The sequence below is a fragment of the Lepisosteus platostomus genome, chromosome 12 (assembly GCF_059453375.1).
Source record: "Lepisosteus platostomus isolate fLepPlt1 chromosome 12, fLepPlt1.hap1, whole genome shotgun sequence".
NCBI classification, from domain to species: domain Eukaryota; kingdom Metazoa; phylum Chordata; class Actinopteri; order Semionotiformes; family Lepisosteidae; genus Lepisosteus; species Lepisosteus platostomus.
In genome coordinates this window covers 1,529,630-1,555,666 of record NC_142622.1, presented here as the reverse complement: position 1 = coordinate 1,555,666, position 26,037 = coordinate 1,529,630, and the positions used below count along the sequence as shown (strand labels likewise).

At 49.1% G+C, this 26,037-nt stretch overlaps 2 protein-coding genes across 5 annotated transcripts in view; both read right to left on the bottom strand.

Annotated features, from left to right (window-relative positions):
* Positions 1-1,571: 1,571 nt before the first annotated feature.
* On the bottom strand, positions 1,572-12,135 carry LOC148650824 (ferroportin). Its single transcript, XM_088600390.1, has 9 exons — positions 11,610-12,135; positions 9,759-9,927; positions 9,008-9,075; positions 8,408-8,567; positions 7,642-7,757; positions 6,485-6,611; positions 5,484-5,735; positions 4,260-4,934; positions 1,572-3,494 (listed from the first exon to the last, which is right to left on the bottom strand). Exons 2-9 carry the CDS (start codon positions 9,868-9,870, stop codon positions 3,235-3,237), a joined length of 1,770 nt encoding a protein of 589 aa, XP_088456516.1. The 5' UTR covers positions 9,871-9,927; positions 11,610-12,135; the 3' UTR covers positions 1,572-3,234.
* Positions 12,136-14,655: 2,520 nt separating this feature from the next.
* hycc1 (hyccin PI4KA lipid kinase complex subunit 1) overlaps positions 14,656-26,037 on the bottom strand; it is a 33,881-nt gene continuing 22,499 nt past the window's right edge. For 3 of the 4 annotated variants that reach the window (XM_088600388.1, XM_088600386.1, XM_088600387.1), the window contains 6 exons: positions 25,759-25,874; positions 24,786-24,881; positions 21,483-21,599; positions 20,733-20,820; positions 19,776-19,935; positions 14,656-16,666 (listed from right to left, as the gene is read on the bottom strand). In XM_088600388.1, coding sequence (XP_088456514.1) covers positions 16,107-16,666; positions 19,776-19,935; positions 20,733-20,820; positions 21,483-21,599; positions 24,786-24,881; positions 25,759-25,874 — 1,137 coding nt within the window. In that variant the 3' untranslated portion in view covers positions 14,656-16,106. Of the gene's footprint in view, positions 16,667-17,995; positions 18,283-19,775; positions 19,936-20,732; positions 20,821-21,482; positions 21,600-24,785; positions 24,882-25,758; positions 25,875-26,037 lie in introns of all 4 variants that reach the window. The other variant, XM_088600389.1, reaches the window with a different exon arrangement.

The window sequence follows — 26,037 nt, the reverse complement described above, 5'->3', positions numbered from 1 at the left end:
ACCTACAGTATGAATCCTGGAGGAGATCTGGCTCTTGGGAGCCAGACCTGGGCGGGCCGCTGTAGAACAGGACACAGGGGGACACAGGAAAGAGCCAGCACACAGCTCCCTCTAGATACTGGGGCCATGGGCCGACTAGAGCCTTAACTGGGAGAAGAAGCATTTTAGGACATTTAAAAATCAACACAAATCCTGACAGGAAGCCAGTGCAAAGACTCCGGCAGCAGTGTGGGGCAGGATTGTGGTGTGGTGTTGAGGCAGTGTGAGGCAGTGTGGGGCAGGATTGTGGTGTGGTGTTGAGGCAGTGTGAGGCAGTGTGAGGCAGGATTGTGGTGTGGTGTTGAGGCAGTAGTGTGAGGCAGGATTGTGGTGTGGTGTTGAGGCAGTAGTGTGAGGCAGTAGTGTGAGGCAGGATTGTGGTGTGGTGTTGAGGCAGTGTGAGGCAGTGTGGGGCAGGATTGTGGTGTGGTGTTGAGACAGTGTGGGGCAGTGTGGGGCAGGATTGTGGTGTGGTGTTGAGACAGTGTGAGGCAGGATTGTGGTGTGGTGTTGAGACAGTGTGAGGCAGTGTGGGGCAGGATTGTGGTGTGGTGTTGAGGCAGTGTGAGGCAGGATTGTGGTGTGGTGTTGAGACAGTGTGAGGCAGTGTGGGGCAGGATTGTGGTGTGGTGTTGAGGCAGTGTGAGGCAGGATTGTGGTGTGGTGTTGAGGCAGTAGTGTGAGGCAGTAGTGTGAGGCAGGATTGTGGTGTGGTGTTGAGACAGTGTGAGGCAGTGTGGGGCAGGATTGTGGTGTGGTGTTGAGACAGTGTGAGGCAGTGTGGGGCAGGATTGTGGTGTGGTGTTGAGGCAGTGTGAGGCAGTGTGGGGCAGGATTGTGGTGTGGTGTTGAGACAGTGTGAGGCAGTGTGGGGCAGGATTGTGGTGTGGTGTTGAGACAGTGTGAGGCAGTGTGGGGCAGGATTGTGGTGTGGTGTTGAGGCAGTGGTGTGAGGCAGGATTGTGGTGTGGTGTTGAGGCAGTAGTGTGAGGCAGCGTGGGGCAGGATTGTGGTGTGGTGTTGAGACATTGTGGGGCAGGATTGTGGTGTGGTGTTGAGGCATTGTGAGGCAGCAGTGTGAGGCACTACTGCGGTGGGGTGGTGAGGCAGTGGTGAAACCGGTTACGGGTGAGAATTATTCTGATTAATGTCAATAATAGAGGATAAGCTGCAGGATTTAGCAGCACATTGTCTTGTCGTGGCTGGAAACTGTGCTCAAACCAGAAAGCTGTCATCTAGGTCCGACCAGAGCTCGCGGCGCTCAGGGCACAGACCACACCGCTCCTGCGGACGGAATCGGCCAAAGTCAGGGGCCGGAAAAGGAGCCTCAGCAAAAAACCACAGACTGCAAAGATCTGAAGTGAGAGACAAGGCCCAGATCGAAGAGGGAAGACGTTATGGTACGAGAAGAGTTCTTCTGTCGTGTTCTGCTTAAAACTGAACACTGACGTTTTCCAGGCTGAATGACAAGAGAGTTGATATGAGATAATTCATGATGGCTGTGTACTGGTAACTCTGTGAAAAAAATAAGCTTTGTCAAGTTCATCGTGGTCATGTTTATTAAACCACCTTCCACAGAACAGCCAAAAGTGTAAAAAGGTCTTTCCATAACTAGGAAATCATTTTACAGAGCATTGTAGAATGAAATAAAACTGAAAAAAATTAAAATACAAGACTGTTGTCTTTTAAATAAAACTTCAATATACTGTACTGATGTTGACAATATGAATGGCTGTGCCAGGTGGAAACATTGTATAGATAGACAAGGTTTACATTATGAATAGAGTAGATTAGCCAGTGTGCATTATTCAGACACATGATTTTCAAACAATATAGCAATGCATAGATATCCTAGAATAAATATGAACACGATCTTTTGATGCTAACCTAGTACTCAAGTATCCAGACTTGGAGGAAATAAGAGATCCAGGTCTATGTACTAGTAACCACACACAAAGACAGAGCCCTGTATGTTCTTAACATTGCACCAAGTTAAATCAACTCTTTCTCCAGAAGGTCATGTGGTGGGGACTATTCATCTTTACAGAATCAATTTCCTTGAGTCCTATCTTTCATTGTGTTATTTTAGTCTTTCCTGGGTTGTTCTTATCTGATACATGAACAATTAGAAATGAAACTCCCCAAGAGTCTCAGGTTTGTTCTAAATCACGCTCAAAAGCTCATCTGTTCCCTTCAAAACACATTTATCTAATGAATACCTGAATACTTATAAGCACAATGTAATTCTGCTGATCTCCAGACAATTATATTCTAGAATCTAAGACCTTGTGTACGATCAGAAGAGAAAAACAGGTATTTGCTATCTTTATGAACTGAAAACTAGCTTTAACTTCTACGATGTCATATATTTCATGATGACAGCCAGTTTGAAAACAGCCTGGTTGAGTTTTGTTCTCTTCTGACCATCTGCTGATGCTGCTCGATGCTGATGGAGATGTGACTGGTTGGATTTCATTCACTCTGCAAATGAAGTGATATGACAGTAGCCCGAAACAGAACAATCTCCCCCAATGCTTATTCCAATGTAATACAAGCCTGAAATTACCATCACACCAGTTTTCCGTGGAAAGATGTGTACAGCTTCTGAGTAAACTGTGAAGTAACCATCACAAACAGTTCTTCAAGGAAGACCTGGTTTTACATGACCTTTAAACGTTTTCTTTTTGCTGTCAAACAACATCATACCGAGCTGATGCCGATACCAACTGAAATATTTCGCTGTGTTTAACGTTAGACTCACGTCAATCAGCTGCAAGGGGGATGTAATATTTGGGTCGAACCGTTCAGCTAATCAATGTTAACTTCTTTCGTTTTTGCAGCTTTCAGTTGCTGTGACGATGGATGTAAAGCTCATGAAGTTGGATTCCCAGGCTCCTGGGATGAGTTAGTCTTCTCGTGGCAGAGTCTCGGGCGGAGAGGCGGTTTCTACGACGAGGCCGGTGTGCTGGCCTGGGGCTGCCCTCAGCTCCGCCTCCTCTCCTCCCCACCGGCAGGCGCTGTGCTTCCCAGTCCTCTTCACTGGCGTCCCGGGCAGCGGCAGGGGTGGGAGACGGGATCTGCTGGAGCTGCAGTCATGGGTGGGAATGAATGGCGATATGAAGGAGGAGAGCACTGGAAAAGACATCCATTTCACTGGCGTGAGGAGTCCGCGCGAGTGGAGGTCTCTGCCTCTGCCTACGTGTCGGGCCCGTGTCTTCTCCTGGCCTTCCTGGCATACACGAAGTACATGGTGTGCCCAGTGGTGATGAAGAGCACGGAGACGAGGACCAGCACCCCGAAGTGCTGGGGCTGGGGGGCCGATATCACCATGACGAAGTGCAGCAGGTCCATCAGGTAGTTCATGGAGCTCTGCACCCCATTCACCACCCCCCTCTCCGACTCACAGATGCTCTCCTGCAGGAGCTGGGTGACGGTCAGGTCGAAGGACCACAGGCCTGTGGGAACAACATGACTGATGGTCAGTTCGCCCGCACTGCTCCGGCTGGTATCGTCCAGGACCACCTCCACTCCATCATACGGCGGCCCACTGTTCCTTCATGGGCTCACAGCTCATTAACGTGGCCATCTAAACACCAGACCCTCTCCTGGAACAGCAAATACGGACTTTCGCTCAGACCAGCCTGACGACAGCCAGGGTGGCCATCCTGTCTGATCTTGTCATAGTGTGCGCTCAGACTCTAAAGATAAAGACTTGAAAGTCAGTCCTACAACAAGTAATGAAATTATACACTATATGGGACATTTTAGCTTTTAGCAAAGTCAAATCTAAGTTAATAACTTGAGCCTCATTGAAGTTATTACAGTACCATTATTGTTTTCATTATTATGCCTTTCTTTTCTCTTATCTTATTTATCTGTAATAATACAGTAAATAACCTTTATAATTACAGACAGATCTGTTCTGTTACCAACTCAATCTTGAAACAAAAATAACAAAAATCAGTTTCAGAAACAGTTACTAAACGTCAGATTTTTCCTTTTCTTTTTTACCGCCGGTATTTCAACACATTTGGGAAAGGTTACAGACGAGGGGGGGCCTTTCTGCCCATCTGGCCCGGTGGATGGTCAGTGGTTCGTTGATCCCAGGAGCTCTCCAGCTGTCTCTTGATAGAAGCCAAAACACCACTGGGAACCACCTGGCGGGGCAGCTTGATCCACACTCCCACCACCCTCTGAGTACACTCGCCCACCCGACTCACCGATCCGGGCCGTGATGACGCCCAGGAAGAGCAGGATGATGGAGGTGTAGGACTCGGGGGCCGTGCCCGAGGGCACGTTCTCCAGGAGCACCGTGTTGTTCGTCCAGTGGATGGAGGAGCGGTCGGGGAGCAGGGGCTGGTTGCTGCTGCCCTGCAGGGGGTACGTGTGCTTCGGCCGGGGCCCCGTAGGGCCCCCCGTGGCCGAGGAGTTCGCGCCCGTGCTGGGGCCCAGCAGGCTGAGGTCCAGGGGGCTGCCGGGGGCAAAGACCGACACCACACACAGCATCAGACAGCCCAGGTGCAGGCAGCTGGAGATGACCCCAGTGGTGACCAGGCCGTAGAGCCTCCTCAGCTTGGTGAAGATCACCGTCCCCATGAGCCCCGCGATGGCGGAGACGCCCATGAGCAGGCTGAGCAGGGACCCGCTGATGCCCTGAGTGTAGGCGTAGCCAGTGGTGATGCAGTCGAACCCCAGCACGGTGGTGTAGAGGAACGCCAGGCCCATGCCCGTCAGGAAGACCGGCTGCCTGTAGTACGCCCTCCAGCCGTCGCGGCAGGTGCCGATCAGGCCCCGGAGCCTCTGGAGGCACAGCGGCAGGGCGGCGGCCCCTCGCTCCCGGCTGCCTTCGCAGCTCCCTTCTGGGAGCTCTGAGCCCCCAGGGACCGGGGGAGCCCCTGCAATGGAACAGAGGAACTCTCATTTCCCTGCGGCTGAGCACCACGCAGCACTGACTGGACTACTCTCCTACACTCCAATGCTTAACAACCCATGAAAGATTTATCCGTAAATTAAAAGGTCTTTTCATTTTGGAACTCCTGATTTATGATCAATCCCACTCCGGAGCTATCCGTATAACCAGCAGAAGGAGGAGAAGGACTTTGTCCTGAAACTAAGCTTCATGTTGAAAGCCTCAAGGTGCCCAGGACTAGCAGCAGCTGTCGGACCCTGGCTCGAGGAACTGCAGTCACAGCTGGCACAAGGCACTGCCCAAGCTCAGACCAGTGCTGTGTGGACTACAGAACTCAACCTGCACCCCGAGCAAGGGCCCGTTGAGCCCTTTCCTTTCCTTCAATGATTCCCACAACAAGGTTTCTTCTGCTCATTAGCAGAAAATTAAAGAACACATTTCAGTGTGTCTACTGCGTTGTGAAAGTGTGCAGCAATGTCGGATCAGGACACAGGACACAATGGGAAAATCGCCACCGGCATTTTGTTCCACTGACCCTGCTTCTTTGCAGTCTTCTCCTCCAGGCTCGGATCCTGACTCTCTTCAGCTGTGGGCTTCAGGGATAAGGCAGGGACAATTCGGTACACTCTGGACAGGAAGATAAACTCCACGATCAAGGACACCAGGTTCCAGCCAAGGATGAAGCCACACCCAACCACATTGGACGCCAAGGTCATCACCTGCCCCACTGCCAGAGGAGCCAGGATGTTGGTGACTTGATCAATTCTTCTCATGGTGGCGTTCATTCCTGAGGAGGGCAAAGGGGAAGGCGTGGTCAGACCTCAGAGCCACAAGCACAGCGGCACCAGAGTCTAGACAGGGCACATGTTTCTAAACCACGCAGCAACACCTTTCATGTGTGACAGTCAGTGTTTCTAGCCACTGGCTGGCCCCCAGTCCCATTCCCAGCTCTTGAAAGAACAGTGTGATCCTGTGTTGCTGTGTAGCATCAAGCTGTGTGCTACTGCTCTACTGCAACCCAGCAGTGTGCTGTGCATCTCTGCAGGTTTTGCTAGAATGATGTGCCTTATGTTAGAGGGCGGTAGGTACAGAAAAAGATGGAGGTCCTTGTGTGAACCACATTCCCCAGGATGCTGTGGGGGATGAGCTGCCATCCTCAGTCACATGACAATTTCAAAGACCACCAAAAGCTGAAGTCATTCCACATCCACCACCTAGTGACACAGAGCAGACACTGTGAAGTACCTGGCAGCAACAGGAGAAGGAGCTGACACAATGACCAGTGGGTGGAACGTGAGCACATGTGAGATTTTTGGGAAAGAGGTGTTTTGAAAAGAGTCTCAGAGAGAAACTGTGAAAGTGTTTGTGAGAGAAAGTTGCTTTTGATACAGAGATATTTTTGAGAAGCATGCGGCAGCCTAGCTGCCCAGTTATTGGTATAGAGGGACCGTCTGTTGACCGAATGAGTCCCCAGAGCATTCTGGGAAATGTGGCTCAGACCAGGAGCAGTGTGGCGCTCTGCAGAGCAGGTCTCACCTGCAAGGTGACCCCGGTTGTAGCCAGTGATGACGACAATCCAGTCCCTCTGGATAGCGATGGTGAGGGCTGTGCTGGCGAGGTTAGCCACATCTGCCAGGATGATCACCACCGTATAACAAACCACCTTTTGTGAGTTGTGTGACGCAACATGTTAAATAAGACACTACGTATCAACATCAAGTCTTATTTAAAAAAAATAATCTTTTAAGTATTACTACAATTTGCAGTTTCCTCTGAGATCTTGTTATTTGGAAAGTCATCAGGAAATTCTCATTTTCCTGTTTCTTAAAAATGTTCGGTGATTGTTTTTACTACTCAGAGCATGGTTTCAGACAATACAATAACACCTTCCATTCAGTAAAAATCTTTACATAATAGCATTACACATATCTGACAACTGCTACAGCCTCCCTGTGTGTACACGTGTATACTGTGTATATTACACCATATATGTATAAACATTTAGATAATCTGTTATAATAAACAGGTTTTAATAAACGGAGAATCAGCAGAAAATGAAGTGTTTGTAGTCTAAGAAGTCAAAAGAGCAAACCACATCTGCTGTGACTCGCTGATGACTCTGGTTCACATGGCAGCTGAGCTCAAGTGAGGACTCCACTACAGACACATTCTGACCAATCGTTCAAAGAACACATTCTTTGGGAATGTCTGTATTTCTGATGGGGAAAATACATTTTGGATGTCAAGGAATTTTTGCAACTGTTTTAAGATTTCTATATGTTTTGTCAATCTTTTGATTAAAACGAATGAGAATCTTTTAATGAAGATGTCTGTTTTCTGTTTTTATAATGCATCTAGAGAGCATTACTCTCCTTAGTAACTCACCAAAAATGGAAACCTGTTGTGCACACATGCTGTTCAGCAGATGACTTCTCACTTGCTATTTAGACATGCTAGATTGGAAGATGTGGGGGGTTAAAGATGAGATTCTTCAGTCTCTTTGATCAGGCTTTAGGCCTCTTCATGCTTCTTTGAGGCTACATCCAAAATATGGGTTGGCAATTCGCACAGAGAGCATAATATCGTCATAAACTGAAACATGGGCAGCCACAGATTCTCGTTAATTATTCAGCCAATTAACTGAATAAGTAATGAAAGCGAAACGTGAGAAGCTGGGGTAAAGGAACACTCACCGTTAACCAGCCGTCCCAGACTCGTTCAATCCACTGCTTGTTTGAAAACACCAGCATCAACACAATGCTGCACATGGTGACTGAAATGTTCTGAATGAACAAGGATGCGTGGGCAACTACAGCCGAGAAAACACAAAACAGATGTACTTCGCTTAGAAGTGGTGTATCCAGGAGGCCAGCAGTACCTTCTCAGAAGCTTCCAGAGCTCTTTAGAGCACAAACATGCAACACTCTGCATCCACTCTGCTGTTCAAGGCGTAAGTGACATCTGAGATTACACAGAAGCACTGTACTCAGGTAGTGGTATTGAAATCACCAGTAGCTCCTTACAGGATGGAGACATTTAAGCAAATATGTAGTAAAATCAAAAAAAGATGGCCAGAAAACATTATCAAGCAACAAAGAACAGAGTTAAGGTGGAATTTACAATGCCATATTATTTTTAGCTATTATTCTTAGTCTGTTTTTGCAAACACTAGTGTCTAGTGTCATGAAGTTAGAATGAAAACAAAGGGGCGCATCTTACCCTCAAATTCCACTGTTGCGTTATTAATTCGTTATTTTCAGTCTATCACATTTATTCCACCTCTGGAAACAGTAAAGCTGTTAGCAGTGGCAACAGGTCTTTAGAGAAGCCAAATCTGTTTCCTGCACTGAGGCCGTGCAGTTTCTTCCAGCGCAGCCCAGGAGAGAGCCACCCCAGCACTGACGAGCGCCACAGAGCCGAAGTCCTGCAGGCACGCCTGCTGGTGAAGACGTACGCTACCTTTGTTTCTGGGGTTCCTGTCCACCCAGTCGCCTATCAGAGCCCCGAGCAGCAGCACAGAGCCGGCGACCACCAGGCCGAAGACAGCCGTCAGCAGCAGGTTGTGGCCGTAGAGCTCGATGAGGAAGACGGAGATGGCGAAGTGCCACATGCGGTCGCCCTGCGGGAAAGCAGATGGAGCGTGGGTCTGAGCAGCCCCAGAGCCGGCCCTACGCCACCACTGGGAGGAGGATTTCTCCCATGCGGAGACGAAGACAGCTTGTGTGCAGGAGCCCAGCCAGGTGAACCATGAGCATGTCTTTCTCGGTATCCTCGCCTGGGACAGCACCTGTGAACCGCACCGGCATCTACAGCACTCACTGCTCCTAGTTTAGTGTAAAGCCAAAGGACTGCACTGGTAACTGGTAACAGCTGAGTCACGATGTTGGACTGTTCTCCAGTTCTACTCAGGACTTCACAAATATCCCTGTAATATTAATCCTTCTACAGCCCGCTTCACATCTGCGCTGTCATGGTGGCTTTTCAGTACTGCAGCACACAGCCACTGACTGTCTTCGTTTTCTAATACTATAACGTCGGAGGCAATGGCTGTCCTCTTACCCACATTGACAATGCACCACTGACATAAATCAGGAACTTGGGCCCCCTGAGGTAGATCAGAGCTGATCCTGCAAGAAGAGAAGTGAAACAAGGAGATACCAAATGAGAAGTGCACAAGGTAAATATGAACTGGAATCTTAACTATTTAAGTAACAGTAACAGTATTTCATTTTGGAAATCCATTATTATAAGATCAAGTTGCCCTAAAGCAGCAGCATTGTCGGTAGTTTCATTCACAACAGGAAAGCCAGCATGGAGCTCTTGATAACAGTGGAATAGTGTCTGATAAAGACAATTCACATCTACTTTTATTAAATAATTAATCATATAATAATTTTATAACTATTATATTCTTGACAGTCATGGTAAATATGGACCCTAACCTAGAACACACAGCATCATTCACACCAAGCTGGGACAACATCATGGACAGGACACCAGTTCCTCCTGGGGCACATACTGTACCCACTCACTCACTCACACACACACACACACACACACACACACACACACACACACACGTGCCCAGATGAACTCAGGACAGTACTGGGAGGGGGGAGGAGGGCCATGTGGCCATGAAGGACATGCAGACTCCTCAGGAACAGCTCTTCGTTCTGGAATCAAACCCAGGACCCCGGAGCTGTGAGGCAGCTGATCCACCCTGCTGCTACAACACGAATCCAGTGCACCGTGCCTTCCTGCAGAATAAGGTGAAAGAGCAAACAACCACACGAATTCAGAAAGGCCTCACCTGAAATACTTCTGGCCTTCCTGTCTCGGGCCTCTCGGGCCTCTCGAGCCTCTTCGATCTCGAACTCCACAGTCACGCGGCCGCAGCGAGCCAGCTCCGACCTCGACGACATCTCCTGCTCTGCAGGGCCGCGGCACGACACGCAGAGGACCCAGGGCCCGCACCCCGCCTGCTGAGGCAGCGACAGGGAAGCCCATGAGGGGACGGCAGCAATGGTGGACGGGTGGGAGAGGAGGAGCGGGTGAAAATGCAGTTTCAACTAAAAGTGCTACATCGTGAGGTATCGAAAGGCCAATTCCTTCATCTCTGGTTCAAAAGGAAAATAGCAAAGTGTTGCAAGAGAAAAGCTGCATTTGTTCAGGGTCACTGTTTTTACAGGGAGAAGAAATGGTAGTTTTTCTAAATCGGTTTAAAGAGCCGGGAGGGTGCTTCTTGTGCAGTGCCCAGAAAGAAGCTCCCAGAGGAGCAGAAGCACACATCGATTCTTCCTGGACCATGAAGGAACTGCGATCCGCTGCCAGTCCATGCCTCGTGCCTGGGCAAGCGCAGCCACCTCTGGAACTGGCTCACCCAGTGACTGCAGCACTAGAATGAAGTTTGCAATCTGAATTTTACAGAAGCAGCTTTTCTGCTTACAGTATGTAGAAGAAGTTGCTTCCATTCTTACTGGGAAGAGCTTCACTACACAGCATGATAATGAGCCCAAACTCAAAGCCACTGCCACCAAAGATTTCATCAGGAGGAGACAACAGGAGACAAATATTAGACCGCCCAGGTCGATCTTCCACATTAAGCTAGGAGTGAGCATGCACTTGCTGTAGAAATAAGTAAGGCCAGAACAGCCCAATCACAAGCAAGAAGTAGCTGCTGCAAAGCAACACAAATGACCACACAGGGAGATTCGAGACTCAGTGGGTCACTCAATCACGCGGGTCTGACTCAAAGGGATATGCAACCAAATACTGAGTTTTACACTCTCAAGTGTAAAACTAAATCTTTAACAAATGTCAAAGTGAACTTGTGCTGTGATGCTTAGAATCTCTGTGTTAAATCGAAAATGTGTCATGTATACTTCTATACGTAAGTCCTACATGGACTGAAAGATCTCCTCTCATTTGGAACTGTTGTTTCTTCTACACATGAAATCAATATAGAGCACTTAACACACTGTGCTGTAAAGATTTTGCTGGGAATTTAACCTGAGATCCCAAATGGCCAATGGGAGACTTTTCCAGGCAGTGTCCACAGAGACTGTTCACTTTCCCGCAGGGGAACCCAAGCAGCAGGAATTCTATAGCACTCGTCCGCACAGTGATCATGGCTAGCAGGATAGCTGCATCTCTCTTCTCTCTCTCTCCTCCACACGCTACAGGAGGTGAGGCAGGAGCCGAGATGAGCCGTGCTGTCAGCCTCTGGCTTGGACACGCCTGACGCCTGATTCTTACAAAGGAAAACTTGAACCCAGCTACACCAGGAGCTACGGGTTCTGTAGAGACCTGAAGGAAGAAGATAACCCAGCAGGTGCAGATGATGCTGGAAACTCACAGCTGTATCAACTCCATTAAACACTTAACTCCCGAACAATCTTGGCAACCCAAGGGCATTTCAAGCAAATTCACTCCTCAGGCGATGAAGATAATGCTACACTTTGGAGCTACAGACTCTGGGGAATCCAGTGATGAATATAGGTTTTTTTCCCTCTTGCCCAAAGCAAAATTCCCCTGATCTCACTCAGCAAGACAAACACATGTACACAGACTAGAAGGCATTTACTAAGAATACAAAAATAGTCGTTTTTTGTTTAGAAAAGCACATAAAACATAGAATATATCACAGAAAATCTGGCCTCACCTTGGCTGAACACCAGAAATGGTTTTTCGGGTTTGGTCGCACCCTGTGTATCAGAGGTAGTTTTCGACGTAACAGCAGACCTCTCTCCACTCCTGTAGGGTGGGTTCAAACTCTTGTGGCCTCAGAGACCTGATAACATCAGTGAGCAGAAGGGCTCCATTGTATGAAATTGCCAGAAAAGCAGAACAGTGGATTGTTCACAAAGGCAGCCAGCATATTCCAAAGCACGTGAGGGCCCTGGACAATATCACCCATCTTTCACATCACAAAAAGGGCAACTCTGTCACTCGTATGACACACAGGACTAAAGACAGACAATCCACACGAGAGAGCAGCGCGCAGGGCGGCTCGCACGCTGCTGAAGCCACGTGCGGAAATCGACGCACGAAGGACCCTCTCACTCTTCGTAGAACGCAGCTCCAGTTACTGTCTCAGGAGCAGCGTGTGCGAAACAGTAAAAACTGCAAGGGAAGACAAACAATATACTTCTTAGTCCACAGTCCGATTCACACGTATCGCAGAGAAGATAGATAAGACTTTATTGATCCTGAAGGGAAACTGATGAAATGTGGATAGCAGAGGATAGTTTCGATAGTTTCGGCCCAGCACGCTTCCGCTGCGCCACTCTGCCGAGTGGCTCTTCTGAGCCACAGACCTCCCAAGACGAAGACACTTGTCTTGTCTTATTTGAAAATGAAAATGGCCAGCCAGCACAGAGCAGTGCCTCCTAATAATCCCCCTCTCTGAACTGGCTTCAGCAGTCCACTATGGCTGCCGTCGCATCATCCAGGTGGGGGTACACACTGGCGGTGGTGGAGGGGAGCCCCATTGCCTGTAAATCACTTTGAGTGGAGTGTCCAGGAACCTGTAAGGAAGCATTTCTTATCAATGAGATATGTACTAGGATCACTGCATGCCTGTGTTCGTACCCTGGTTCAAGAAGCATCTGGATGGGTCCCTGAGCACTAGCTTCTAAATGGGCTGGACGGGCTGAATGGAGCCTTTTTTAGTGGTTAGGACTGCTCCCTTGCATCACTGGGGCCCTGGGTTTAATTATGGACCTGGGGTGCTGTCTGTGTGGAGTTAGCATGTTCTCCACGTGCATGCATGGGCTTTCTCCTGGTGTTCTGGTTTCCTTGACAACTCAAAGACGTACAGTGGCCTCTGGGAGAACTGGCCCTGGCGTGAGTATGAGTGCGTGTCTGTCTGCCCTGCGATGGACTGGCGTCTCGGCAGGGGGGTACCAGGATTGGCCCCGGCTCCCCTGCGACCCCCGGTTGGAAGCAGTAGTTAGATAATGGATTCATGGATGTAACGGGTATCATGCAGAAGCACTAATCGGCGTTGGTGTGCGTTCAAAGCAAAGTCACATCCACCTGTCTGTGTGAAGCAACTGGTGTTTGTGACAACCTGACTTTTCCAACAAGAATCATGCATTTGGATTAACTGCACGTAATGAGAGCCATTAACTGACACAAATGAAAACCAGCGGGTCGGCACAGGTTAGACGTGTGGGTGAGCGGCTTATTTCAAATTCTGCAATAATCACAGAGCCACTTTCTAAAGGATCTTGGAAAGTGTGTTCATGTTTTATCATTGCTCATGTAATTGATCTTTCCAGCAGACACCTGCATGCTGTGCTGCAGTAGATGATTTAGAAATGGCCTTCCACCTTGTGGACAATTCCGAGCCCTGCTAATTCCTGCAGGAATCTGGTCTGCACTAATAGCCTCAGACTTCGGAATCGTTAGATGCCCCTGCAAGACAAAAAGGTAAATGGTTTATGTAGAAGATATATACATGCCGAATGTTAGGTTTAGGCCAGTTCAATATTTGTTATGTTCTTCTTTCTAATGTTAGAGGTTGGAAAGAGCAGCACAAGAATATGGCTTTGCGTTGCTTTGTCTGGATTAAAGTGCTGTAAGAGAGTGTATGAATGTATTTCATTTACACCTGAAGTACAAGCCTTGAAATTTATCGTTGAACTGAACCCAGGACACAGGAGGCAGCTGCGCTAACTAGACACCACACCGCCCAAACATCATTTCAATTAACTTACATGGGATATCATGCCAGAAGCGGACTTCCTCCTTTTCCGAACTGCCGATGGATCCAGGGAGCCTCTTCCACTCGCTGGCTATTGTCCTGACAGAAATGATCGCTCCCAGAGTGGTGACTCACAGCACGATCCGCAGCGCCAACAGACTACATGGAAGGAATCAAGACCTCCCAATACAGTCGCAGAGCCTTCAGAAAACAGGACCACACCCTTTCCAGGGGACTTTAGCACGAAGGGACAGCTGCCCAAGACCCCCGGATCAGCTAGCGACCAAGACCCCGATCGGACAGACGGGCTGACTGGTCCTGTCTAGTCTCTTCTAGGCAGTCATCGAGAAAGCAGAGACGCAATAAAATACCAAACGGAAGCCTCTGAGCAAAATGTTAAATTCAGGTTAGTTTTATATATGATATATTATATAATACATATATTGTACATTATATATATATATGCCATAGTGTTGGGAAGAGTTCAAGGACGTGCAACAGGAGTTGTTCGTCTCAGGGGACTGTCCTATACAGACAGGATAAACGAGTTAAGTCTCTCCAGTCTATGATAAAGGAGACTGAGAGAAGGACTGAGGCATAGGTGAAGGACTATATCACACTTCGGTGTGACACAGATGAGAACTAAGGGTGTTCATTGAGAACAGAGAACAGCAAATTCTCCACTCTACGAAGGGCTCTGGAACAGGTTGGCAGACAGGTGACCGAAGTCCTGATAGATCTGGATGACATTTTAGATCAACCTAACTGTTAGACTATCAAGAGAGCTGCAGGCTTCCGCCAGACTGCAACCATTCTTGTGCTCCAAGTCTGCAGCTGGTAGAATCCCCCGATCCTGCAAAGATTCTCATTGATTAACCGGGATTCGTTTGAGCCAAGTGCATGGCTGTTCTGTTTTTAAGATTTAAGCCCAGACTATAAGGTGGAGTCTGTATAGCATCGAAGCAATGTGTACCGTACAAACAAAACAAAAGAACACCACTAAAATATATAAATGTATTTTATTTTTTTGTGAAACTAAAGTATCCATAGTTATTTTCAGTTGAAAGGCAAATACTTTAGTACAATAAACTGTACAACTCACACAAGCAAAATCGCTTTCTGTATACAAAAACAGGAACATGATTGTTACTATTCCACCTTATGAAAAATAGAACATCCACAGTACGATTCGCTAGGTGTACCAAAACAGTCAACAGTAATGCTTTCACAAATCACTTCATAAATCTGTCATAAACAGGAGTGAAACAGTGGGGAAAGGTACCACAGTGTTCTGTTATTTAGAAAATTGTTACAAAAGGTAAACAGCAGGTAAAAATATCTGAAAGGTGACACTACGGTCAGCTCTGCTTTCAGCCTGGTCACACACACACATATCCCAGGTCAGTCACTCACGCACACACGCACAGCCCAGGTCACGCACACGCACACGCACACAGCCCAGGTCACGGGCACACAAGCACACACACAGCCTAGGTTGTGTGGGTGTGACCTGCTGTGTCCTGTGCTTTGAAAGTCAGGAGATTGCAGCGTCTGACCCCATGGGCTCACCCCGATAACAAGGCAGCTCCGAACTGTACCCCACTCCTGGTCTGCGTGTTGCCACAGCGCCGCAGGACGTCACTGTCGGTACAGCGGCGGGTTTCACAGGGGGCCAAAAAATACCGCAAGATTTTCCTCCACTGGAAACTGTTCAGACTGTTGATATTGAACACAGAGCATACTTCATGACACTGGAAAAGAGCTCATTAAAGTACTAAGGTACACACTGACCTTCAAACTCCAGACTCTCCTTTGCAAATGCCTGTTATATCAATCCAGCAGCAGTGTCAAACACACAAGGACGGCAACACCAGCAGGGTTTTTGGTTTCTAACTTAGTGAAGTTTTAGGCAGGTTTCAGTGTGCAAAAACACTCGGGGTGTGTAAAGGAAAAGGGAGAGTCACAAGACAGACCAGATCCTACGCAAGAGCACCGCAGACCAGGGATAACACACATATGAAATCTCAAAATCCGCCTTTCCTCCTCGGGCTCGGTTCGTATCGGTCAGTCCCCAGGGGCGTGACTGTAGCCTCCAGACGTTTGGCTGTTGTTTAAAAAACATCCCTCTTCAGTTATTTTCTTCTGCAGTACCTGTATTCTTAAAACAATCGATCACATTGAATGTCACATTTAAAAAAAAAAACAGGCCTACAACGATCCCTTCAGTTCCGGCAGTCTTCAGTATCCGGCGCCTCTGGAGCAGCTCGGCGAGTGAGTGAGGCAGGACTGGGCTGGGAGCTCTCTGCAGGCGGGGGTGCTGGGGCCGGTCAACACGAACCCAGCGCAGCCCTCGTTCCAAGCCCACACACTGCTATTGCTCAGCGCCAGCGGCACGAGCTCCGTCTCCTGAGCCGCCCTCCGCGCCGTGCTGGGGGTCACGGGGTCACGGGGTCACAGGTCTGTGGAGAGCTGGATGCTGATGCTGGGGGGGCGGGGCTTGTGCGGGGGGGCGGGGCTCAGGTGCTCCGAGACGTAGGCCAGCTTCTCCTCCTGGAGGCTGCAGGCGGAGCAGCGGCTGGCCTCGGAGGCGCCGACGGAGCGGCCGGCGCCGAACACGCCGCTGACCTGCTCGAAGGACTTGCTGAAGACGGCGCTGGCGGTGTGGGACAGGCTGAGGCTGCCCGGCTTGGGGAGCGACTGGCTGGTGGTCAGGGTCAGCCTCTTCAAGGACAGCAGCTCCAGGTTCTCGCTCATGGCCCTCTGCGCCTGCTTTCGGGACAGCTGCTCCCGGCAGCTCTCCGAGCCCGCCTCCCTGTCTTTCCCCACCCTGCCGCCGCCGCCGCCGCCGCCGCCTGCCTTCCGCTGGCTCTTCCCCGACGGCTTCCCGCTGGGAGCGGAGCTGCTGACGACGATCACGGGCGGGCTGGAGCTCGGGGCTGCCCTGGAGCAGAAGCCCTCATCCGCTTCCGAGATCTCCATCAGGTCCTCCGGCGAGGTCAGGTCGAGCGCATCTGCAGGGAGCGCAACAACACGTCTGCAGAAAACCAGCCTGCACGCACTGGGCCCCTCCCTGCAGATCCACCACACAAGCAAGGCCAGGAACAAGCCCCACATGCTGTCTGGAGCAAAGCCAAGTCTACAGCAGCAGCATTTCCACACAGACTCAAGCACTCACACTTACCTACAATCGACAACTCATGTGTTGAGGAAAAAAATACCAGGTTAGAAAAAAAGCAAAAGCATGTTTGCAGAATATTTTCCATGCAGGTAGTTTAATAAATCTGGAAAATAGATGCTCAAGGGGAAATGTCTACTGACCGGCAAGACAGCCACACAAAGGGAGTCCACTCAGCCAAGATGCAGGAGTGCAAAATTTAAGTCAGAAGAGTGAAAGTCTGTAACTGCTCTACATTGTTGTACATCTCATTAAAAACTCATTTGTCTAAATATTCTAAACCACAAAAAAATATAGTGTGTATTTTGAAAGAGCACAATAACATTAAACGTGCGGTTACAGAAATTCTTCTGACAACAATTCACAGAAATTGCTCTTTGATTTGCCAAACCTTAATTTTACACAGACTTCGCCTGACACATTATCCAAATATGAACTGCCTAGCGCATATTCGAACATCACAAACGTCATCCTTTTTTCACGAACTCTTTCCAGATTTCAGATTCTTTCCGCCTGTCAGAAGATGTCTGTGTGCAAAGCTCGTGTTGTTCAAAAGCTATTAAAAAGCAGAATTCATCACTTGCAGTTGAAACTGTGATTCTACCGATTAGTTGAACATTGCCTTAGGAACAAGCAGGAACAGTTGCTATTAGCTAGTTTTAATCAAATCAGGAATAACACCAGTGTGATGAAAAGCAGGAGGTATCTTTCAGCATTGCAGACACGGGCTTCTGTTTGTGGTCACGGTGCTGCCACAGAGGGGCTGCTTTCAAATACCGACACAGTACATTAACTGGAGGTCAGAAGTTCGGAAACCACTGCCGCCGCGGGTTTGGACAGAGAAGAACAGTACATTCACAAAGAAAATGGATTTCACGAATGCATGATTAAATGAATGACTTTACATGTAAATGAAGATCGGTGCAAATGTAAAGGTAACGGGCAGCGCTCCAGTTCAGGGGAGCAAGTCACGTAGTGACTAGCGGGACAGAGGTTCAGGTGACATGCGGTTATACAGAGTTCGGGACTGCAGTGCTGGAACTCCGTTAGCATGCTGCAATATGTAACCCCAAGTGGCTCTGAGAGGTACAGAGGATTAGTCAGCAGTGCCATGCACTAGTGTCTTCCCTTCCCCACACCAGCACCAGAGCCCAACCCAAAGTACCTCTGGGTGGCGTTTAACAGCGCTCGGCTAGTACTGGACTCTGCCTGCCGAGTTCACGCCGTCCTCCATTAGCCTCCTGAAAGACTTCTGCCTCCTGATCTCAGCCAGGCTTTTGCTGTCTGCTCTAGAGTCAGCGCCCAGCTCCTGTCCCCCCTGCGTCTCCCCCTCTGCTCTGTTTCTCTGCGAGTCCCCGTTCACCACGCGCTCGCCGCTCACCCCTGTCACACTAATCTCGGGGACGGACACGGCGGCCGTGTCTGCGGCCTCAGCACTGCTCTCGGGAGACTCTAGGGTCGGAAATGACAAGAACACACGATGGCTGAAACACACAGAAAGGAGAACAGAACAACAGCAACAACAACAGCAGCACAGACAACAGCGAGTCCCCTCTTGGTGATGAATCACCGCGCCGTCTGGCCAGTCCCGGAAGAGCTGGCCCACGGCACGAGCTCATTCGGGGGCTCGTTTATATGCACAAGTCAATTAAGATTCTTGGCATTGTTGCACAGTACTACAGCACAAAAAAAACACACAAGTGAATTACTGGCAGCCAGTTGAATACACACGTTCAATAAAAAAAACAGAGTTCAGAGGAATATTCTTAATTTGGCCGACTTGCTGGAAACCCAATTATTATTCATCATGTACTGCAGTTCACAGCAAAAAAAAACAGGAGCTTAATGATAATGATGCACTGCTTAACGAAGCAATTAAAACACAAACTGGAGGAGTACAAGAGACCTGCTGTTAATGATTCATTAAAAGACAGCGCAAAAAGAGGAAAAGAACTTTAAATTCTATACCTTTCCCACAAACATCTATGGTAAAGGTATATACATTTTACCACAGTAATAATTAAACATCTTGTCATCCTACAATCGAAAACATTTTATTTAAAATGTGCTATGGTTCATTCAAGCTTTATTATAATGCCTCAGTTTAAAAGCCTCACTTTTATTGTACAGTTACATAAAAACCTAAGGCATACAGTCCTGTGGAAAACAACAAACCTCACTTTGAAAACCAGAGTCTATGAGGTTTATTTTCAACCTCCCTTTTTTAATTCTAGCAAATCAGTTCATGCAAACAGGGCATACTGACTTCACAAGGCCATTGGCGTGAGACGCACAGCAGCTCGCTGGCCGTGTCTCTTTGAAAGCTCTCTTGCTGATCCGCACCGATGCAGTGGGCTGGTGTGGACAGAGCAGACAGCACACGGGAGCCTTGAGCTCTGCCTTCCAGTCCCTGCTGGAGCAGAGAGACCGGGCCTGTGCAGCTGACAGGCGCACTGAGCTGTGCTTTTCAGCACTGTGCGCAGGAAGGGCATGAGATCTCCTGCAGTCTCCATCATGGGTTCAAGGGCTCAAAGGGCGCTGACACCTTTGCAGTGCCCTATCGTACTGGCAGGCTGGTGCTGTTTCAGTGTCAATCCATTTCCTCATGTGGATTCTAAGATCTCTTTCTAAAAAGTGAATGCTGAGACATGGTAAGCGTTCTTAGCAAACTGCTGTGAAAGAACTTCATCAAACGTCTGTAAAAGGAACATGTAGGCAATGCAGAGCCAGAAAGACAAGCATTAAGACACTTGTTGATCTCATTCTCCATAGCTGCTACCCAACATTTCTTCGTGTACTTCACTTGAAACCAGGAACCAGAAAACTCATCAGGCTGCGAACGCAATGCTTTTGCAGAAATGCATTTTGAGGAAAAGAGGCCAGACAATGAAAACCCTTGTTAGTGGAGACTTCAAGCCAGCCTGGACACCTCTCCCACTGCTTACCGTGTCTCTTCCAGCGATGTCCACGGATCGACAGGCTGGTAACCGCGTTCCTGGATATTCTGGACGAGGTTGGAGTGATTTCTACCTGAATACAGCGAGTGCCCTCCTTGTTCGATTTCAATGCCTCTCCATGCCAGGAAGACTTGATGGCATTGCCCACCTACACAGGGGAAAAACCCATCAAAACAAGAACGCTTCAGCTGCCAGAGCGAGGCATGGTTCCCAAGAGTCAAGTCTAGCGATCTGGATCTCTGTTTGACCTTCCAGTGCTGCAGCTCAGAGAGACAGTAGATCCCCGTGATACGAGAATCTCTCAGAAATCAAAACTGCAGGTTTTACAATTCCCATGTTTTTTATATGTTCTCCGATTGTGTTTGATGTGTATACTATGTTTATCACACTTGAATGAATTCATAAGACCTGAGCAGGTCATTTCTATCATGCATTAGTAAGCACGACTGGCTCATAAAACTGTTTCTAAAATTGTTCCAAGTGGGTATAAGAATGCGCAGAGGATGTTGCATGGTCACGTTAATCCTAACTTGCAATCTCTCAACCCTGGGACTCGGAAAGCTTTGCAGGGACCTGATTCAGCAATTCCAGATCTTGAAAGGAATGCACCACGTTTCCGCAGACAAGCTTCAAAGCTTTGGAAGAAAATGAAGATGGAATTGCCAAAATGGCAGTCCAAGTGTATTTGGGCAGGAAGATGGGATATTTCCGTCTTCAAGGATTCCAAACCTCTGATGCTGCTAATGATGATTCCCTGGGATCGTTTCAACAGCAGCTCGTCATGCATCCATGACCCACACAAGCCAGATGGGCTGTTGTGTGGAGCTTTCCTGAATTTCTCATACATTAACGAGATCCGGATCCAGAAAGTGTTATAGAGACGTCTTTACCAAGAGTACAGTACAGTTAGTGACCATGAAACATTTAGTTCAAACGGACACTCACTAATAATGCTTCGGGGTACAGCTCCAGCTGAGCTCTGTAGAGGACGTCATCCAAAGCTTTTGATGCCATTTCAGACTCTCCATTGTACCTATAAATGATCAAACAAGGTGATTTGATACTAAGAGAAGCCATAACACATCTGTGAAGATAAACTAATGAGCTCTTGGTCTCACATGGTCTTTTAAGAAGCATGCTGGGAGTGAGCCAGTTCAGAGACGGGGATTATTAGGAGGCCATGACTGATTAAGACCAACGGGAAATTTGGCCAGGACACTGGAGTAACACCCCTACTCTTTTCGAGAAACACCCTGGGAGTTTTAATGACTAAAGAGAGTCAGTGTTATGTCTCATCCGAAGGATGGTGCCTTTTTTACAGAATGGTGTCCCCGTCACTAGACTGGGACATTAGGACCCACACAGACCGCAGGGTGAGCGCCCCCTACTGGCCCCACTAGCACTTCTTCTAGCAGCAACCTTAGTTTTTCCTAGGAGGTCCCCCATCCAGGTACTGACCAGGCTCACACCTGCTGAGCTTCAGTGGGCTGCCACCTTTGAATTGCAGGTGATATGGCAGCTGGCAAGAAATCAGTTATTGTAAGTCAGCTTTATTGTAGATGGAGACTTTGGGACAGAAGTACACCTATAAAAGCTTTTTCCATTACATTTTCTCCACGCAGAAGCCAACTGCCTCACAGAACACCAGAAGCAGACAGTTCCATGCAGTAATGCAGAATAACTTGTTATACTCACATGGCATAATAAATGCCCGTTATCAACTGAACGAGAAACTCAGAAGAAACAGACAGTCTAGTGTTCACGCCTTTGTATTTTCTCAAGTGCTGCCTGGGATACCCACAGGTGCTCACTCTGGAAAAGAAACACAAAGATATTCCAATCAAGGGAAGCCCAGACGATAACACACAAGGTGGGTTTCTGAGGAAGCGCATTTGAGCCTACAGTATATGAAAAACAACAACTTTAAAAGGGCAGTTTTGGAGATCCCCAAGATAAGAAAGCTCTAGTTTGGGATTAATAAAAACTAAAAACGCTGGGGTGGATTAAACAAATCTGGGTTAACACTTTACAGGCACTAAAACAATTCAGCTCAGGTCGCTACCTAATGGTCTTGTTGTCCACGTTCTAAACATACGGGACAGAACTGGGGCGTCCCGAGACACCCACATGAGCGTGGAGAAGAGAAACAAGCCCATGACGCACAGAAGGTACCCAGTGCTGGGACCCAAGAACCCTGCTCAACTCCACGCCCCTGTACCTGTCACGATCGCAGTCCCTCTCCTCAAGGGCGCTCCGACCCTTTCGTATTTCAGTCGATTATGTGCGCCTGCCCTCTGTTTGTCCCTCATTATTTCAGCCTGGCGCTCTCCCTATTCCTGGCTCAGCATTAGGAGATGGACGCCCGGCAGCCCGCCTACCAGCGGGTCCAGGAGAGACCCGACAGTACAGGCTTCACCACGGCGTCCTGACCGTCTGAGTCCGGGGCTCAGAGCCCTTGACCTCGTCATCCTGGTTTTATTCCCCGTCCCTGTTCTGGATCCCATTCCGGATTTTAACCACGTTTTGTCTCGTCTCGGACGGATCCCCCGGTTTTGGACTTTGGACTGTGCCCCGGATTTCCCCCTTGGATTGTCTGGATCCATTTGCCTTGGCCACGCCCCCCGAGCACGGATCACCGTCGTCACGCCCCCGTCTGTCACCCCGTCCTGATCCTCTTCGTCTCCTCCCTGTTGTCCTTCTCCACTTACTTCCGGATTATACCGTCGGCATAGGGTCCTGAACTACCCATCGCGGGAGCCTGGACCGGCTCCCGTTACAGTACTGTCCCCGATCAGATCAGGGTTATCTCGATACCCATCCACACCAATCCGGGCCACAGCGCAGTAAAGCAGATGCAAACGTGCTTAGTCCAGGGAATATTAAGGCAGTTCTGAGCTATTACAAGAACAGACCCCTGAGGCCAATCAGCAGAACTGGTAGACCACAATAGTGTAGAAAAGCGCAGCAAAACTACATTATTGCCCACTGGGAAAGGAAAAAACAATGTATTGTCTGCTACCAAGCCATAATGGTGAGGTCTGTCATTATTTCTACTTGACTCGGAGAACAAATGCCAGCTATTGAGAAATAAATCAGCTACCCGCACAGCACCAGAGTCTGAGCAACAGTCCCAGCAGGATGAAAGTATTACAGCCCAGCAACTCCAACAGGAGGACAGTCTGCAGAAATGCATTATGCATTAATAAGGCCTCATTTTGAATTTGTGTACAATTTTGGTCACCAGTATTGAAAAGACACTGTTCAGAGAAGAGCAACTAGATGCATCCCAGGGCTTAAGGGCTTACACAGACAGGCTGATGGAGCTGAACCTTTTCAGTCCTGAACACAGAAGGCTACAAGGGACTTGGTAGAGAAGCACTTTAAAATCCTCCGAGGTACTGACACAGTGAAGGCAGCGGACTGCTTCAGCATGAACAGCAAAACACAAACCCAAGGGCACAGGAGGAAACAGCGTGGGGCTGCGCTCACCCCTGACGTTCCAGCACAAGAGCTGCAGGACTGCCACCTCCCAACCAAACTCCTAGTACAGAAATACAAGAAGAAAACGCCACACTTCTAACAGACTCGTCATCATCAGCTTCACTTCCATAAAAACATGGGCACTTCACATGGGAACAACAATACTCTTGTCTGCTATTCAACAGGATCCTGCACCCTGATCAATTTCACCACTCCTGACAGGGACGAGAGCGCCGCTCCGACACCCAGGCCAGGCCCTGCAGAGGAGGGCTGCTGTCAGGGCTGCCCCTGCACCCCTGCCATCGCAGCCCAGCGCTCAGGCCACCACAACACAGAACCGTTTCCTCTCAACTCACCTGCACACCAAGAGCTCTGCACCAAGCAGAGTAATTACTGCTCCGAGAGTTCATTAGCGACCTGATTAGACAGTTCTGCAGTCCCTGCCCGGAAGATCAATTCCGCCTGACAGTTTCTTTTCCTTCGCTATTAATGCTTGAAATCAATTAATCTTCCCCCAGAGCAGCCTCGTCAGTATCCAAGTAACAAAGCACTCTAAAAGGGTTCTTCAAAAGACCACGTTCCCCGCTTTAACTCCAGGCGTTGTGAGCGAAGGAGAAATCAAAACGCACTAACCAGGCAGGAATCGTTCACGAACGAGCTCTCTTGGGGACATTTACAGCGCTCAGCGTGTAAAGATCACTGCCAGTACTGATGGAGAGGCAGTACAATCTTACCATACAGACCACACGCGCTTGTCCTGCTGGAGGCTCTGCAATCACCCCGAATCCATCTGTCTGTTACACAGCTCGCATCAACCAGCCTTTCACCTCAGTGATGTGCCAGAAAGAGAGACTAACAGCAGTGGAGGAAAATCAGCCTTTTCAAGCACACATAAACACAGGCAGATCTCTAAAGATCTTTTGCACACAGACCTGGATTACTTTTACAGCACAGTCATAAGGCATGAGAAAAATAAAAAAATTACTTACCTGCACTACTGTACACACACTTATATATGTATATGTGTGTACATATATTATTCACTAACACACACAGTATATACACAAACACTCATATGGTATGTCTATATTTGTGTGCATCTCCCAACTGACTCTCACTATTTCAGTTTACAGTTCTTTACTGCACAAAGGCTGAAAGTAGACCACAAACAGATAGTTATTACAACCAATGCAATCCAGTTCAGAAGAAAGAAACATATTTTGACTCGTGAAGACTGCCTCACAGGTCTCCACAATGCCTGCCTCTCAGGAGGCACCATTGCTGTGAGGACATTTCCTCCAGTGTGGTCCTCACAAATATAGCAACACCTGCACACCCTGCCCCCCGCCTCAAACAGCCCCCCCACCCTGCCCCACAGCCCCACCCCCTGCCTCAAACAGCCCCCCGTCTCAAACAGGCCCCCCACCCTGCCTCAAACAGCCCCACCCTTCCCCACAGCCCCCGTCTCAAACGGGCCCACAGTCCCACCCCCCGACAGGGCCCCGATGCGAGGCTCACCTGGAACTGAGCTGGCAGAGGGACTGCAGCGAAGCGCTCGTCATGTAGCTCAGGGCAGCGTTGTAGCACAGGAGCAGGAAGGTGAGCACCTCGAACCTGCCGAGGAGCAAGCACAGATCAGCCACTGGGGGGCGCGGGAGCGCACGCGGGCAAGGGGGGGCATCTGTGCCCTCACCACCAACCTGTCAGCTCAACTCACACGCAGGAGAAGGGGGTCTACGGTCTGCCGGGAGACTTTCTGGATTTGATTAAAACAAACAGTGAAGCACGAATCAGAGGGCATAGATGGAATCGAAGGAGTAAAGTGTGATGCAAGCAATCTCACAACCAGCCAGCGGCTTTCAGGAAGTGGGTGGAAGAGATGCTCAGATCAATGAGCTACTAGCAACCTGTCTTATGAATTTGGCCCTTCTTACAGCAAGAACAGGATCATACACAAGACTGTATGTTTCATGCAGGAAATACACATCTATAGAAATTCAGCTTAAACCTGACCTCTGCTGGACATTGTAGGGTTCCAATACTCATGTAAATAAAACCTTTCTGCCTAAGGACAGGATGTTTTCAGATCTTGAGCCAAGGCCTGAGCCTACACAGGGCCCCGGTCCAGCCTGATGTCATGGCTCAGCTATGTCAGCTCCAGGAAAGGCCAAAAGCCGTCATGTTCAAAAACGCCCTTGCCGGCCCCTTCTGAGCACTTGAATGGATATCTGCAAAACTGCACAGTGGGGATAAAGGGAAACAACACGTGCTGTCCACCTTGCGCACAAATTCCCAAGGAAACTAGCCTTGTTCCATAATCCCTGAAGTCGTGTGCATTCAGAATGTGTGGCATTAGAAGTGTCTGATCCAGCAGGGTTTCAGGGAGCTGGGGGGACACACAGGCTGCAGGGTGACGCACGGAGAGGGGGCTCGAGAAGGCCCCCTGGCACCTCCTGAGCACCGGGGCTTCGACCTGCCCGCGGAGACCCACCTGTTCTGGGCCGTGAAGGTCTCTCTCTGCGGGTGGGGTCCGCTGTACACCACGCGGCTCAGGCCGTGCATGGCCAGTGCGCCCTCCGTCAGCGCCAGCGACCCGAACATGGACGGCTGGAAACGAGAGCAGCAGGTCAGCGCAACGCGCACCCTACAGAGCGGCGGGAACACACCGCGCTCCCACGCTGCCCTGGCGGGAAAAACACCACAACACATCCTGCCGACTGGTGAAAGCTGGCGGAGCAGAAGGCACAGGGCTGAACTCGGTACTGTTGGA

Bases quoted from the DNA above. Each gene is read 5' to 3' on its own strand.
- LOC148650824 (XM_088600390.1), bottom strand. From the start codon at position 9,870: ATGTCGTCGAGGTCGGAGCTGGCTCGCTGCGGCCGCGTGACTGTGGAG. The intron at 9,076-9,758 runs GTGAGGCCTTTC...CTCTTCTTGCAG, and splicing joins GAAGGCCAGAAGTATTTCAG to GATCAGCTCTGATCTACCTC. The intron at 8,568-9,007 runs GTAAGAGGACAG...GCTTTCCCGCAG, and splicing joins GTGGTGCATTGTCAATGTGG to GGCGACCGCATGTGGCACTT.